Source organism: Danio rerio, chromosome 4 (genome assembly GCF_049306965.1).
Source record: "Danio rerio strain Tuebingen ecotype United States chromosome 4, GRCz12tu, whole genome shotgun sequence".
Classification (NCBI taxonomy): domain Eukaryota; kingdom Metazoa; phylum Chordata; class Actinopteri; order Cypriniformes; family Danionidae; genus Danio; species Danio rerio.
Window position 1 is genome coordinate 2,046,347 of NC_133179.1, and position 16,154 is coordinate 2,062,500.

The following is a 16,154-nucleotide window of genomic DNA, read 5'->3' on the forward strand; positions in this document are numbered from 1 at the left end:
TCTAGCAACACATTGGCTGATTATTTAGCTTGTTTTAAGGTAAAACTCTCTTTATTTTAACATATTATTGCTCAAAACAAGACAATATATTTCGCTTGTCCGGTAAATGCTTCTTGATTTAAGGATTTCCCAATATTTGGACTAGAAACAATACAAAAAACAATTTTTGCAGTGACAAACAGGAGATATTTTTGTTATGATCTCACTCTTTTTACTTAAATATGCATCTGCTACTCATCTGACATCTCAGCATCTTACTAAATAAAGTCTAATTTAAGTAAAAACATTAAAAAAGTGATTGACTATTATTCTAACTGAGGTAAAGTTGGTTTTATGTTCGCACATTCGTTCATTTAACTGTCTCTATATTGTTTACCACGCTAATTTGAATATTCAATCAGAATTAGCATGCGAGTATGACTTCAAAACAACATCAACACAATCTAATTGACTGTAAACATGGTTGTACTTTAATAGTCACTGGCTGCTAATATAATTTCCCAATTTAAAATTTGTAAAGAATACTTTTATGAAATTATATTATTGTGCAGAATGTCTGAATATAAAACCAGCTGTACCTCTATATAATCCTATACGTGTTATATTTGTCAAACAGCTCGTGATTCATCTCGCGTTTTCCATGGAAAACTCTGTAACATCCCTCATATTTCAGTATGACTGCTAAAAATAAGCATCAAAGAGCTCCTTTTATCACTCAAGTCAGCTTTGTTGACATTTTATTTTCCTTTTCTAAGGAAATTCTCTTTAAAAACAAGCACATAATCAGATAAACAAATTCCTGTCTCTCTCTGCGTCGTTGTCCCTCACTCACTTTCCCACTCCAGCTTGTTTTGGTGTTATGTGGTTGACAGAAGTAGCATAAATAAACTCACCAGAGTATGTTGTGTTTGTTTGTTGTGTCTGTGAGTAGTTGTCTCTTCTTCTGTTTGATCCACGTTTCGCTCCGCGGCGGCAGGTCTGCGTGCGCGCGCTTGTGCGTGGATGTGTCCGTGGACGCGCGTCAGCTGGATCTGTTCTGTTCCTCCACGCGCCTCGGAATGTTCAGTTGAGACTGAGGGATTCGCGGTTCAAAACAGCCAATCAGAGCGCAGATAAAAAAAAGACTCAATGGAGAGGGGCGGGGCCGAGTGAGTAGGTGGGAGGTTCCCCTTTTTTAAAGCATTACAGTATGGATAAAGCCCGAAAATCTGACATGACATAATATATATATATATATATATATATATATATATATATATATATATATATATATATATATATATATATATATATATATATATATATATAAATATATAACTGTCCAATAAATAACTGTTTTTCTTTAGGCTATAGAGTTGTTGTTTTGGGGTTTTATATTAAAGAAAAACATTTCCTTAATTCAACTTTCTGCATAAACCTCATTTTATTTATTGGAAAGTTTTTTATACACAATTGCTAATATACTCAATGTAAGCCAAAATGTTATTTTTTAAACGAGAATTGGAACTGTATTTAAAAATCATCAGACTCTTACAACAAGAAAGCAATTAAAACTTATAAAACATGTGCTTTATTTAATATTCTGCATTAGTTTGTTTTATTTTTGTCATGTGCCCTCATTGATTTATTTATCTCTTTATTGTTTTTGTTTCTTTTTCTCTCTCTTTGTCTTTTTGTTGTTCTTTTGCTTTACCTTTAGAATGTTTATTTTAAAATTGTTTCATTTTTCTTGTTGCAAAAAGTATCAGTTTTTTATCAGTTTTGTATTTTTATTTGTTGTAATGGCCTGTTGTTATAGCAAAAAAAAAAAAAAAAAAAAAAATATATATATATATATATATATATATATATATATATATATATATATATATATATATATATATATATATATATATATATATATATATATATATAGTTACAGCAAGATTGCAAGTAATTATGTCATGTCAGATTTTCGGGGTTTATCTGTACTGTGTGTGTACACATATATATATATATATAAAAAAAAAAATATATATATATATATACCATTAAAACTGTATATTTTTTAATTTCTTGTAGCCAAATGGTTTAAATTAACTTGAAATCATACAGTCACCTCGCTTAAAAGACAGATCCAAATAAAAATCTTTATTCATTTTTCGATTCCAGTTCTATATATATATAGATATATATAGATATATAGATATATATATATATATAGTGAACACACACACATGGAAACGAAACTATACATGACGATTTCGTTACATAGATATTTACATTCATAGATAATTTACATCATATACATACATATAGTATACCTAAATATATACACATTTTCTCAAATATAATATATATACATATGAAATACATATATTAATACATATATACATATAGAAATACATACACACATATATTATACCTAAATATATACACACATTTTCTCAAATATAATATGCTTGAAAACCTATAGTTTATATAACTTATACATACTTTTTAATTTGTAGATAAATAAATCTGTTGAACATAATTTCAATCGTGTTTTGACTTAACTTTCACAAACATTATTTAAAATATTAAATTAGACACTGTGCTTACATTTTAAATGCGTTATTTGCTTTTTTTACATTTCTAAATGGTTTTTGCCTTGATATACATTTATATATAATATATACACACACACACACACACACACACACACAATGCTATTTAAAAATAATTATGATAGTTTAAGGCAAAATGAAACAAAATACAGCGTTTTAGTCATTGTGAGTTGTCTTTGTGGGGGAGTGAGTCACTAGTATGAACAACATCTTATTCCAAATGCTTAAAATAACACAAGGCAGCATAAAAACTACATCATCACACACTCATAGGTTTGCTTGATAACACAAATAAGGGTGTACATCAGACTAATGAATCTTAAATAAAAAAGTCTGTGTTTATTTATCACTTTCTCCCAGTTTAGATTATCTCTGGAATTAACACAGTCCTCTGCGTATGATTGGTGAACTGAACAATGGATATTACATTGAGTCATAATCACAAAGCAGGATTTGTTTGCACAGGTAAAATCTGATTAGCTCCCCTGGGTCACACAGAGGATTAAACTGGCCTCTTTCCACCTATAAAACCCTCACTTTATTAAATAAAACTTTAAAAAGTACTATATTAATTAACAGAAATTTAAAAAAAAGAAAAAGCAATACAATAATATAAATTACAAACGACACATTTTACAGTAATTAGCCAACTATGGAATACTAGTCGCAGTTTAATAAACATTAAGAAAATGTGTCGACAGCGCCTCCGTGTGTACAGTATACGCAGAAAGTTAACGCCTACATCTCCCAGAAGCCCTTGCGCGCGACGTCACAGCCAGGAAGTGTAGGAACTGACCCGTTGCTGCTGATAAGGTAAGGATTTACGTTCATCTAAAATAATTTACCGTGTTATTTATACATTAAATGAAACAGCAAAACAATAGCTTTGTGCATTATGTCTGGTATTTACTGAAACGATCCAGCATTTGAGTATATTAGCAACCGGAAGGGTGATTTTCGTAGCAGCTAATGCTAAACTTCCACCAAAACATTTGACACTTACCTTTAGTATTTCTGAAATCAAGCGGTTTATTGTACATATTAAAGTCACATCAGTGATACTAGTGATAGAACATAGCCTTTGCATATATGTGATCAACTTTAGATGATATAATATTAAGTTTACTGGCAGATTTGAGCAGAGCTCGATATTGGAAAACATTGACATTGCCATATTTATTAAGATATGAATATAATTTCACAAAATCACCCTAATTGGAAATAATCCCTAATTATATATTGATTGGAGTTTACAATATGTTTCAATTGACTATAATCTTTTGTATGAAGCTGCTTTGACACAATCTACATTGTAAAAGCGCTGTAGAAATAAAGATGAAGATGAGTGCATCTGCATAAAATATACAAAATTATGCAAAATATAATAAATTAAAGCCCAGATAACAACAGAACAAAGATAAAAATGAAATACATGTTTTATGGTTGTTGGTGGAGTCTAACATTATTGAGTCAAAATTAAAACAACACTGCATATTCATCAGTGTAGTAAATAATATTTAAACCGGACACTGAACAATGTAATACATCTCATCATAAAATGCTTTACACATCTGGCTATGAAAAATGCATCTAAATGAACTGGAAATCATCTCACTTCCCATCTACAAAACATAGGATCAACGCACATATTTCCTACTGCATCCCTGAGAAAATACTGTTCAGTGTCAGAGGATCACCAAAGACCTTTGAAATTTATTCTAGTTTTGCCAATATACTCAACTCTTTTGGATTAATATTAAAGCTTTTATTACTCATAATACTTTTAAAACATTTTCCCTTTCGTAAAACTTTATTTTCCATTTTGAGTATCATGAGTAGCAGACTGTCTGCTTAATATCTGCTGATGCTGCTCCTTCAACAGACATTTAACTGACTATAAGACACTTTGCAAGTACATGTCAACTTACACTAACCCACTAACAAAAGTCTACTTATAATCTAGTGAGAATTAGTTGGCATGTAGATGCAATGTAACTTAAACTCAACAAACGGACCATCAAAATAAAGTGAGCTCCTTTTCTTGAAAACATGATTTTGGGTTATGTTAAGGATCGCTTTAAAAGATGATGGTTTGTTTTTATTATAGGCTTTATTCTATTAGTATGTAAATTTCACATACATAAATCGTTCATGGTGCTAGAAAAAGAGATTAAAATGCATGTTTAATGGTTAAGATATGCTTCTCCTTTAACATTTTTGCATAAAATATTTGTATACATGCATTTTCTTCACTAAAAGTGCGTTTAATAACTTTGGTTAATAACTAAATTTGAAAAAAAAAATGTGTGTATATTTGTATGTAATTTGATAATTAAGGATTACCTCTCCTCTTTTTTTTATTATTATTTTCTTTAATTTACTTTTTTCTTCTCTCATTTAATCCTTGTTAGGGAATGTGAAGTGATTTTGTTGTATAATGAAACTGTACAAGCTGGTTTTTGTTAATAAAGCACATATAACCCCAAAAAACAAGGACTTTTAAAAAGAAATGTAATGCCTTTTTCTGGTGTATCTACCTTCCATTTCGTAGTTGCATGCTTTATATTTATTTATTTATTTATTATCTCTAATATTGGGCTTTTTTCTTTCTTTGTTTGCTCTTGGTTGAGTAAAAATCTTTGTTAATGTTGGTACACTATGATTTGATGATTGGTTTACATATATTTGTAAATAAATCTGAAAAAAAAAATATTTAAACCCAATTAATCTTCGTTAAAGCAGTAAATTTAAACATTTCTTGTGGCCAAATGGTTTAAATTAACTTGTAATCTTACAGTCACAGGTCTTAAAATACACATACAAATAAAACTCTTTTACGTTATTAGATTAGAGTTCAACTTGTCAGTCACTCCACAAATCCTCTGTGGTTCCTGGTTATTAAAATCCCAACTAGACATTGCAGATCCTATGATGTGACTATTACAGATATCGATGCTGGAACGATATATATTTGGGTGTTTATTACCATAATAATAATCGAGTTGTTATCTTCAGGAATGACCTGCACATTAGAGAAGGTTCTGGCTGATGCCAAATCACTGGTGGAGAGACTCCGGGATCATGACAGTGCTGCAGAGATCCTGATTGAACAAACCACACTGCTCAACAAGAGAGTGGAGGCCATGAAACAGGTCAAATACTCTCTTTTACACTGACGTTAAGTTTGTTTTATATTCACACATTTGTTCAGTGATACGGCCTCTGTATTGTTTAACATGCTACACTGAATATTCGGTCAGAAACTGCATGCAAGTATGACTTCAGAACAACATTAGCACTGTTTAATATGATTCAATCTATTTGCAGGTTCACCGTCATCATTTCAGAACAGTATTATTTGCAAACTGTAAATATGGAAATCTTATTATCAGCCAATGATTATCAAAGCACAACACTATTCACAGTTGATCAAATGGTGCTAATGTTGTTTTGAACTCGTACTAATATACGATTTCAGACCGAATATTATAAGTAGTGTAACCCCGCCGGTCCTGCGCCACCCAACCCATTCTAAGCTGGTATCGACCCGGTGACCTTTTGCATGGGAGTCGGTTGCTCTACCAAGGAGGGTAAAGACCATGGCCTCTAGTGTCTGCCGCTAGAGCACCTTTAAGCCCCGTTCACACAGGGCTTCAGCGTCAACGCTTGACTGAAGGCGTGTCTGAAGTTGGGGCTGACGCGATTGTCATAGCAGCGTCAGCCAATGAAATTCAATCAGCAATAGGCCACTGTCTAGCTGGTGTATTTGCATACAGCAATCTGATTGGCTGACGCTTCTGTCAGTGCTTGAAAAGTTGAGCTAGTCCCAACTTCTGCAGCGAGCAACACCTCTGAAACGGCGCCGACGGATCCACAATACAGTTCGGCAACGCCTGACGTCACAGCTCCTACTGGCTGGCCTCCGTTACTACACTCACCCCCCCTAAACCTCACTCCCATCCGGGTCACGGCACCAATGTAACCACACCAGTATTACATCACCCAACCCGCTCCAAGCTAGTATTGAACCGGCGACCTTCCCCAGTCAGTTGCTCTTTCAAGGAGGCTAAAGACCATGGCCTCTAGCGTCTGTCACTAGAGCACCTTTAGAGCTCAGAGGAGTGAGGTTAACCTGCACAGCACCTACTGGCTGGCCTCCATTACAGTAGCATGCTAAAAACAATATAGGGGCTGCAAAAAACAAACAAACATGCAAATATAAAACTAAATATATCTCAGTAATAAACCTAAATCTCTGCTACATTTTGTATGTTTAATCTCAGGCAGTCACAGCTTACCCTAAATTGAATAGTGTATTTGTCGGTGTATCCTTGTTTGTTTATTTTTTGTTCAATCGTTTGTTGTGATCTCAGTATCAGGAAGAGATCGAGGTGTTAAACCAGGTTGCGAGGCATCGGCCACGCTCAACACTAGTCATGGGCATCCAACAGGAAAACCGGCAAATACGGGAACTGCAGCAAGAAAACAAAGGTGTGTGCTTGGTGTTTTTTTTTTTCCTGCATGCTATTTGAGGCCTGTTTTTAAAGCCCAGTCTCTGTGCAGAGCTGCACACGTCTCTGGAGGAGCATCAGTCTGCGCTGGAGCTGATCATGAGCAAATACAGAGAGCAAGTGTTTCGACTTCTGATGGCCAGCAAAAAAGAGGATCCCACCATCGTCACGCAGCTCAGAGAACAGCACACGAACGTCAGTCCCCCACGCACACACTGAAATTCACTATTAAAAAGCTGCTACACAAATAGTCTCAGGAATCATACTGGAAATCCTTGAAAAACTTCAGTTTTTTTAATCTATAGTGTTTTCAAAGGTTTAAAAAGTGCTTAGATTTTAGGTAAAGTGCTTGCAAATGTAATTGTGCCACTTGCATAATAATAAATGGGTAATAATAACTCACTTTAAATGAATTAAAATTAATATTACAAAGAGTAAATCAGTTTTTCGATATTAGGCTCGGTGCAAACATGCCATTTCTTAGAATACCACACTATACTATAACAGAAAGCAGCTGATATAATGTGATTAAAGCCTGCAAATTTGCCACACTTGTGCATGGCTTGAAAATGCAGCTGGAAAAGTGTAATGTAAAACTAGAACCTAAAGTTCATTGATAAACTTTGATGTTGGCTTGAGAAAGTCAAACGTTTATGGCATTGTTACGTGGTTGCTGAGCAGTTGCTAAATGGCAATGCTCGTGTACATGTTTGATCAAATGCTAATACTTAGTAGGCATTTCTAGCATATGTTATTGCATTTAGATAATCATTCATAGCATGTAGCTAATCGTTATAAGCACTTGGCTTCCATTATCATTGTTACCATGCATAGTACACAGGAAGTCCCATTTGCTAGAATGAGTCAAACAAGCCAATGCCCAAGTCTCTACGATGTTCTGATGTAGAGATATTGCTATTTTTAAATGGTTGCTAGGTTATACTGTTTTAATGCTATGGGGACATTTGACAGGTTAGTGATGATACATCAAAGCTTCTTGGCAATATGAGTGATCTTAATCAACCCCGATGTTTCTATGACAGTCTTTATGAGTGTCAAAAACTGGACTTAAACATTATGTATTCCTGGTGTTGGGTTGCGGCTGGAAGGGCATTCGCTGTGTAAAACAAATGCTGGATAAGTTGGCGGTTCATTCCGTTGTGGCGACCCCTGATTAATAAAGGGACTAAGGGAATGAACATTATGTAAAAATGGCTTGCTGTATTTTTTTGAAAATACAACACTTAATAATTGTGAAGGTGATACATGCAAAAATGGCTTGCCATATCAGTAACAAATATGGAGTTTAAGTCAAAAATGGCTTGCCATATTTTGAGAAAAATAATGCTTAAAAATTATTTATTGAAAAACTATAAATCTGATAAACCTTAAAGATATAGCAACAAAATCTAACGCATCTAAATACAGCTTTTGGCCAAATTTGGGGCTTGTATAATTTTTTTATATGCCCGGATTATAAAAATATAATATTTAACATTTTTTATTTAAAAAAAATGATAAGTCTAACAGGCATGAGGAGATATAGCAACAATCTTGAATGCAGAAGGCACATTTAGACCACATTTGGGCCTTGTGGCATGAACGGCCTTGGAGGAGATACGTTTGTTTTCAAGGACAGAGTAGCATAACAGCATGTTGGCTTTCTCAAGCCAACACAATAACGCTCATTTTGTGAATAATTATATACAATTAATCTAAGCTACAAACATTGAATTTATTGTGCACAAATTGGCTTGCAAAGAATATGCACACAATAATATATACATGCAAATAATAAATAATAATAGGTTAAAATCTAAAATGACTCCACTATGATCTGAACTGTAGGCGTCTCGTCATTTATAATGCCAACTGCACACTGCAGATCCTACTTTTGCAGATTCACTCGTTGCAATATCAATGCTGAAACAATATATTGTGTAGGTGTTAACTGTTACGGTGTTTACGTCACAGGAGATGCAAGCGCACATCGAAAAAATCAACGAAATGGCCACGGTGATGAGGAAAGCCATCGAAGTTGATGAAGGACGACTGTGTGAGGATGAGGAGAGAATCAAACGCCTGGAGGTGACACACGCTTCAGTATAAATCACAGTAACTGGAGTGATATGACTAAAAGTTCCCAATATGAGTCGTTTCATTTCACAATAATGAGATTTATGAGATCATAACCACTTGATTATCTGGTAACACTTTAAAATAATGGTCCATTAGTAGATAATGTGTTTACTAACATAAATAAATAATTATTAATGCATTTATTACTGTATTCATTCATCTTTGTCAATGTCAATCAAGGTAAGATCATTAGTGCACTTGTTAACTTTGGATTTTAGTTGTCCATTAGTGAATGTTGAGCTTTTATTAATTAATGCTTTACAAGAGTGTTCATAGTTATGTAATATTAGTAACTGCATTGACTAATAGGCCATTTTTCTGAGGTGTTACCTGATTATCTTATGCAATGTTTATAGAAAAATATTAACTTGATAAATATGACGTGTTTGAGAACGGACACTGTTGTTTAGTATTTATTACTATTTTAGTATAATTGAAATGCTGTTTAATTGTTTGCATTTGGTTTTAGTTTTAGATTGTCTAGCCTTTTTTAGGACGCTCATTAAAATACTCATTGCAAAAACTGAGGGTTATTACAATTAACTTTTATTACGGAAATAAAATGTACAATATAGTTAAAGTTCTTTGCCTGGTTAAAGGCGAGTTTTAATTTTAGTTTTAAATATTCTATATATGTAGTTTTTTTTTGTTTGTTTTAGTGAGTCAAGTTAAAAAAAATTTAATAATCAAAATCATGTATAATAAATTGACTAAAAAGAATATTAAATATTTCTGTTAACCTGCATGTGGTGAAAATTTGAGAACTGTAAACATGTTTGAGTTGCGAAGTCAGAATTAATAATTTTTCTTTTTTTAATATTTCCCAAAAGATATTTAACAGAGCAAGGAAATTTTCACAGTATGTCTGATAATATTTTTTCTTCTGGAGAAAGTCTTATTTGTTTTATTTCGGCTAGAATAAAAGCAGTTATTAATTTTTTAAACAACATTTTAAGATCAAAATTATTAGCTTTGTGATAACTAGTAATAACTAGTGTCTTATTACTTGCCTATTATTAAAATATTGGCCATTTAAACAGTACAATAAAGCACATATTTTATTCTACACCTCTAATCCTACCTTATTAACTATTAGTAAGCAGCAAATTAGGACTTAGAGGCTAAAACATACCGCTCAGCCTTATACGTCGCACATGTAGTTGTGATGTTATGGTTAATAATAATACCTGAATGTGTGTTTGTGTGTGCAGCTGGAGAACAGTGGCCTGCGAGAGCTCCTGGGAATCAGTCGAGAAGCGTTTCTGCTGCTGAAGAGAGACGATACATCAGACAGCACATCTCTGTCGCCGCTGCTCACCAGCACAGACATCAGCCTGAGGAAGAGCTGAAGACAAAACCAGCATTCAGAGCTGCTCTACACTGCAGACAATATCCGATAACCAACAGCTTTATGCTTGTGAATTGCATTGTGGGATGTTGATCTCTGCTGTGTCGACAATTCAACTCTACGTTAACAAAGGGGCATTTATTGACATTTTAGTCGTATGATATAGAGAAATAAGTGTGTAAAATAACAGTAAATGTACTGGCGGTGTATTACAAGGCTTTTGTAGCCTAATATACAACACCAACACAGACAATATAGCACTGCAAACTATTACAAATGTTCATAAAAGTCACTTTTACAAACTGTTCAAGATTAAAAGTTGCTGCAAGAAAGATGAAGATCCCATAATGCAAGTCACAATCATAAATAAATGGGGAAAAATAAAAACATGCATCACAAAATATGTAAAACTGCTAATTTACGGATATTTGTTTACAGTGTACACATCCCACAACCCACCAGTACAGTTTCACACACACTCACCGTCAGCCATTTGTCATGACGGCATCTCTCAAACACTGGGATTTGATGACTTTTCCATCTCTTCATCCTCACTGCTTCTGTCTGGGAACGTCACATGACCACGCTGACTGATTCAGCCACATGAAAACAATCATTTGAGGAATTATTAGCCGATTGTGAATGATTACTTTACCTGAACAGGAGACTTTGTGAAGGGAACGTCACGATGTGCCATTTTAAAGAAACCGCTCGTGTTGTTGCTTTGCTTGTTGTGTTTGTAACAGTGTTTTATGCGAGTGTGAGAGGAGGTAGCATTGAAAGTGAACTATTAAAAATGTTGAACTAACAGCTGCCGTTATCTTTCGTTGCATGGGCTCATTGACTTCAATGGGGTTTACGTAATTTAGCGTATTCAAATATCCAGCAGTGCATGTTTATTTAATCAAGTACATTGGTTACATACAAGTCCAAGAGCCAGGGTCTGTCATGGTATGGGTCGTGTCAGGTAACTTGCGCTTCTGTGATGCTCCATCAATGCTGAACAGTAAGAGAGATTTTGGAGCACAATATGCTGCCTTCTTTTCCAGGGACGCTCGTGCATATTTAAATAAGACAAGTTTACAAAGTAAATTTAGTGTATTCAAATATTCAGCAGGGCTTGTTTATTTAATCTTGTAAATTGGTTAAATGCAAGTCCAAAAGTCAGAGTCTGTCACGGTATGTGGTTGTGTCAGTGCCCTTGGCAAAGGTAACCTGTGCTTCTGTGATGCTTCATTAATGCTAAAAAGTAAGAGAGATTTTGGTGCACAATATGCTGCCTCTTTCCATGCATATTCCAACAATATGATGCAAAACCACATTCTGCACACATTACAAAATCCTGGCTGTGGCGGAAGAGGATGCATGTACTGGACTGGCCTGCCAACAGTCCCGACCTGTCCCCAATAGGGAATGTGTGGTACATTTCGAAGCGCAAAATGCAGCAACGAAGACCCCGTACTGTTGCCCACCTTAAGACTTGTTTGCAGGAAGAATGGGACAAAATTACACCTGAAATTTAGCATATTCAAACATACAGCAGGACATGTTTATTTAATCAAGTAAATTGTTTAAATGCAAGTCCAAAAGCCAGGGTCTGTCACAGTATGGGGTTGTGTCAGTGCCCTTGGCAAAGGTAACTTGCACTGATTTAACTTTCACTGAGGTAACTTTCTGATGCTCCATTAATGCTGAACAGTACAGAGATTTTGGAGCACAATATGCTGCCTCTTTCCATGCATATTTCAACAATACGATGCAAAATCCCATTCTGCACACATTACAAAATCCAGCAGTGGAGGAAGAGGATACAGTTAAATGACTGGCCTGCCTGCAGTCCCCACCTGTCTCCAATAGAGAATGTGTGGTGCATTGGGTACGGCACCCCTACTGTTGCCCACCTTAAGACTTGTTTGCAGGACGAATGGGACAAAATATACCTGAAATGTAGCGTATTCAAATATCCAGCAGTACTTGTTATTATGAAAAAAACACTGTAAAAACGGATGAAATTTGCAGCATTTTCCAATTTCATACGTTCATTTTTAAAGATAAAATGCTGCATGACTTTTTTTTTTTGTCTAATTTAATATTTTGCTTCACCAAAAATGTTCACGCTATGCACAAACGCATTGCATATGCTATTTACACTGATAGAAAGAGTGTAATAAAACTACAAATAAAATAACTATAGTTTACGCATATATAAACAGATTTATAATATAAAATTACTAGAATTAAGTAAAATTCAAATATAAAACTACAAATAAAATAACTATTGTATATATATATATATATATATATATATATATATATATATTATTATTAATATTAAATATATTATTAATATTAATATATATATACACACACATACACACACATATATATTAATAATTATTTATATATATATATATATATATATATATATATATATATATATATATATATATATATATATATATATATATATATATATTAATAGAATGGAAAAACTAAACTGGAAATTCAGATGAACACAGAAAATGCATTAAAAATGTACTGTGTTATTTAAATCTACGCCATTGTTTCATTAAAATGACAACTACTTTTAAAGGCAACAAAGCATAATTAATAGCCCAACGATATATGACAGCCTGCACTAGAAGATTTTTCATTCAATAAAAGTATGTGATCTCAAAATGGAAAACTACTTTAAATAAGAAAAGTACATCATTTAGGTGTTGTGGCACGAATTACAACTTTATTAAGCATTTAATTTTATACAAAACAGACATAATAATACACGCGGCTACCGTTTAAAAACATCATAGACAGTAAAGCACGTTTTAAATGCTTTACAACACAAGTAAGAAGTTTGCTTCTGTGAGAGATACAAAAAAAAAAAAAAAGACAAATCACAAGAAGAAACCCTGAGAGGAGATCAGAAGTTGACCGTAAGTTCACAGAGCTGCGGTCTGTAAGCTTTGCGTCTCAATAAGAGCTACATGTCCATTTATAAAGCATTTATTAACTCAATGTTACATTTAAAATCCGCATTAACAAGTGCTTTACACAAATGAAGTGAAGCAGCAATCACATCCCCACAGGAACGCAGTCAAAATAAGCTCATTACTTCCATCATCTGGAAATAATTAATCGCTTCGTCGTAGGTAAAACACACATAAATCAGCCGTAGAGGCTTACAGTGGCTATTAATGAACACTGGTTCATTCGGTCTGCAGTGGCAGTGTGTTATACATTCATTTCAATGGTAAACTGGGTGTCTTTAAAAACAAACTCACTCTGACAGGCACATGGTGGTGCGGTTATATTAACCAGATGCAATTAAAAATAGGACAAAACAGTTTTAAAAAAGTGGCACGTCTACCATGTCTATCGTCTCTCAAAACATGCTAAAATGCATCTAAAATCAGGTTTATGCTAAATATGCTGGAGGTCAGTAGCTTCAAGTGGATCGTTCACCCAAAAAAGAAGAACTATTGACTCTCTTTTAAGTGGTAAACACAAAAGTAAATCTTTTGAAGGGTGTTAGAAAACCTGTAACCATTGACTTCCATAGAAGGAAAAACTACAGGTTTCTTCAAACATTCTTCAAAATATCTTCTTTTGAGTTCAACAGAAGAAACTCAAACTGCTTTACAAGAGTAAATGATGGCAGAATGTTCATTTCTGCGTGAACTAACCCCTAAATGAGACTAAACGTGAGTTCAGCAATGTGCTCAAGTTCTGATTAAAGGGATAGTTCACCCAGAAATATTTTATTTCCTCACTATTTACTCTCCCTTAAGTGGTAAACACAAAAAGTAGATTATTTGAAGAATGCTAAAAACCTGTAACCATTGGCTTTTCCATAGCCGAAACAGCTAAGCAAGTCAAGTACAGGTTTGCAGCATTCTTCAAGATATCTTCGTTTGAGCTCAACAGAAGAAACTCAAACTGCTTTACCAGAGTAAATGATAGCAGAATGTTCATTTCTGCGTGAACTAACCCCTAAATGAGACTAAACGTGAGTTCAGCAATGTGCTCAAGTTCTGATTAAAGGGATAGTTCACCCAGAAATATTTTATTTCCTTACTATTTACTCTCCCTTAAGTGGTAAACACAAAAAGTAGATATTTTGAAGAATGTTTAAAACCTGTAACCATTGACCTTTCCATAGCAGAAACAACTAAGCAAGTCAAGTACAGGTTTGCAGCATTCTTCAAGATATCTTCGTTTGAGCTCAACAGAAGAACTTTAGAGCAAATAAAGGGAGGGTAAATGATGGCAGAATGTTCATTTTTGCGTGAACTACCCCTTTAATGAGACTAAATGTGATCAAGCACTGGGAAAAAAACACACAAAACACACACCAGTGCACATTATCATTAGTGTTGTGTGTGTGTTTGAGTTTTGCAACCTTTCTCATTGCCGTGTCCGAGTCTCCAGGCTCTATAAAATCGAGCTCAGTCCTCATATTTCACACTACAGACTTGTATATGAAGAGTTCAGACGCAAAAATCTCTGAAATGTTCTTTTAAAATGAGCATTTCTATGTTATTTCATTGAAAGGCAATGAACTTATCCATCACTATAAGAGTAAAATGACCGAGCCTAAACACAAGAGATGGAGAAAATGCTCATATTAGCAGAAAATCTCGAGGTTTCTGCATCTAAACTCTTCATATAGAGTCAAATGTTAAAGCAGGAGCGGTGTGGTTTCTCCGGCCGGTTCTGCACGGCGTGTAAGTTGACGGATACGTCCCATTATTTGGGCTGGTAATGATGGTTTGTGGTAGCTGGGATCCAGAACGTTGGTTTTCCGGCGTTCTCGCTCCTGCCTCCACAACACATACGGGCTTGGTGGGAAAAATGGGCGAGACTTTTCTCGATAGAGCTGCACAATGATCCCCGAAACCCCCAGAACCACCCACACCGTGATCATCACGAAATCTGGAGAGATGATGATGGGAAACAGCAGACATGACCAATGAGTTTGAGTGATTTAAGTAATGTTCGGTCTGCAAACATTTTTACCCATTTATTCACAATAAATTGATTACAAGTAGATGTAATCCACAACCAAATAACCATTGACTTCTAAAGTATTTGTTATGGTTGATCTCAATGCTTACCAGTTTTCAACATTCTTCAAAATATCTTTTTTTGTGTTCAACAGAATAATAATAATAACAATAATTTGAAAGAACTTTTCCTGCACACCAAGCTGCATAATTTCAAAGCTCTTTGCAAATGATGAATTATTTTTAATATGCTGTTTAATATACATTTAGAAATGTATATACATTGTGAATAATAAAAATATCTAAAAATGGATCAATGTGCATTTATAGATCATATATTTAAATAAATCTATTTTTGAGATCATATTTTGCCCATTGTTTTGGAAATAATTAAAAAAACAAAAAATATTTGCATTGCATTTTTACTAGTAAGAATAAAATGAGAGCTCTCATTCAATTGTTACTAGTAAAAATTTAATTGCAGAGCTCTCAAATATTTTTTTAATACTAAAAATAATACTAAAAGCTGTCTTTTATTTGCACGAAAGTGTTTTTATTGAACATGTTA

The 16,154-nt window shown here is 34.0% G+C and overlaps 3 protein-coding genes across 5 annotated transcripts in view; 1 reads left to right on the forward strand and 2 right to left on the reverse strand.

Moving 5' to 3' along the window:
• Positions 1–1,033, reverse strand: part of gas2l3 (growth arrest-specific 2 like 3) — a 34,974-nt gene extending 33,941 nt beyond the window's left edge. The window contains exon 1 of the mRNA NM_001045098.1: positions 894–1,033. The gene's annotated coding sequence lies outside the window, so the exon portion shown is untranslated. The remainder of the gene's footprint in view (positions 1–893) is intronic.
• A 2,336-nt stretch (positions 1,034–3,369) lies between these two features.
• fgfr1op2 (FGFR1 oncogene partner 2) lies at positions 3,370–11,391 on the forward strand. The gene is given in 6 exon segments (NM_199955.1): positions 3,370–3,398; positions 5,601–5,737; positions 6,959–7,076; positions 7,149–7,291; positions 9,071–9,184; positions 10,447–11,391. Coding segments are annotated over 5 exon segments (648 nt in total). The 5' UTR covers positions 3,370–3,398; positions 5,601–5,602; the 3' UTR covers positions 10,585–11,391.
• Positions 11,392–13,295: 1,904 nt separating this feature from the next.
• The window catches only part of tm7sf3 (transmembrane 7 superfamily member 3), a 24,606-nt gene continuing 21,747 nt past the window's right edge, over positions 13,296–16,154 (reverse strand). The window contains exons 12-13 of one of the 3 annotated variants that reach the window (XR_012401686.1): positions 14,878–15,515; positions 13,296–14,573 (exon numbers count right to left, since the gene is read on the reverse strand). Coding sequence is in view for 1 of the 3 variants with exons in the window: in XM_688621.10 (XP_693713.2) it covers positions 15,262–15,515 (254 nt within the window). In the remaining 2 variants the exon portion in view is untranslated. Of the gene's footprint in view, positions 15,516–16,154 lie in introns of all 3 variants that reach the window. The other 2 variants (XR_012401685.1, XM_688621.10) reach the window with 2 other exon arrangements.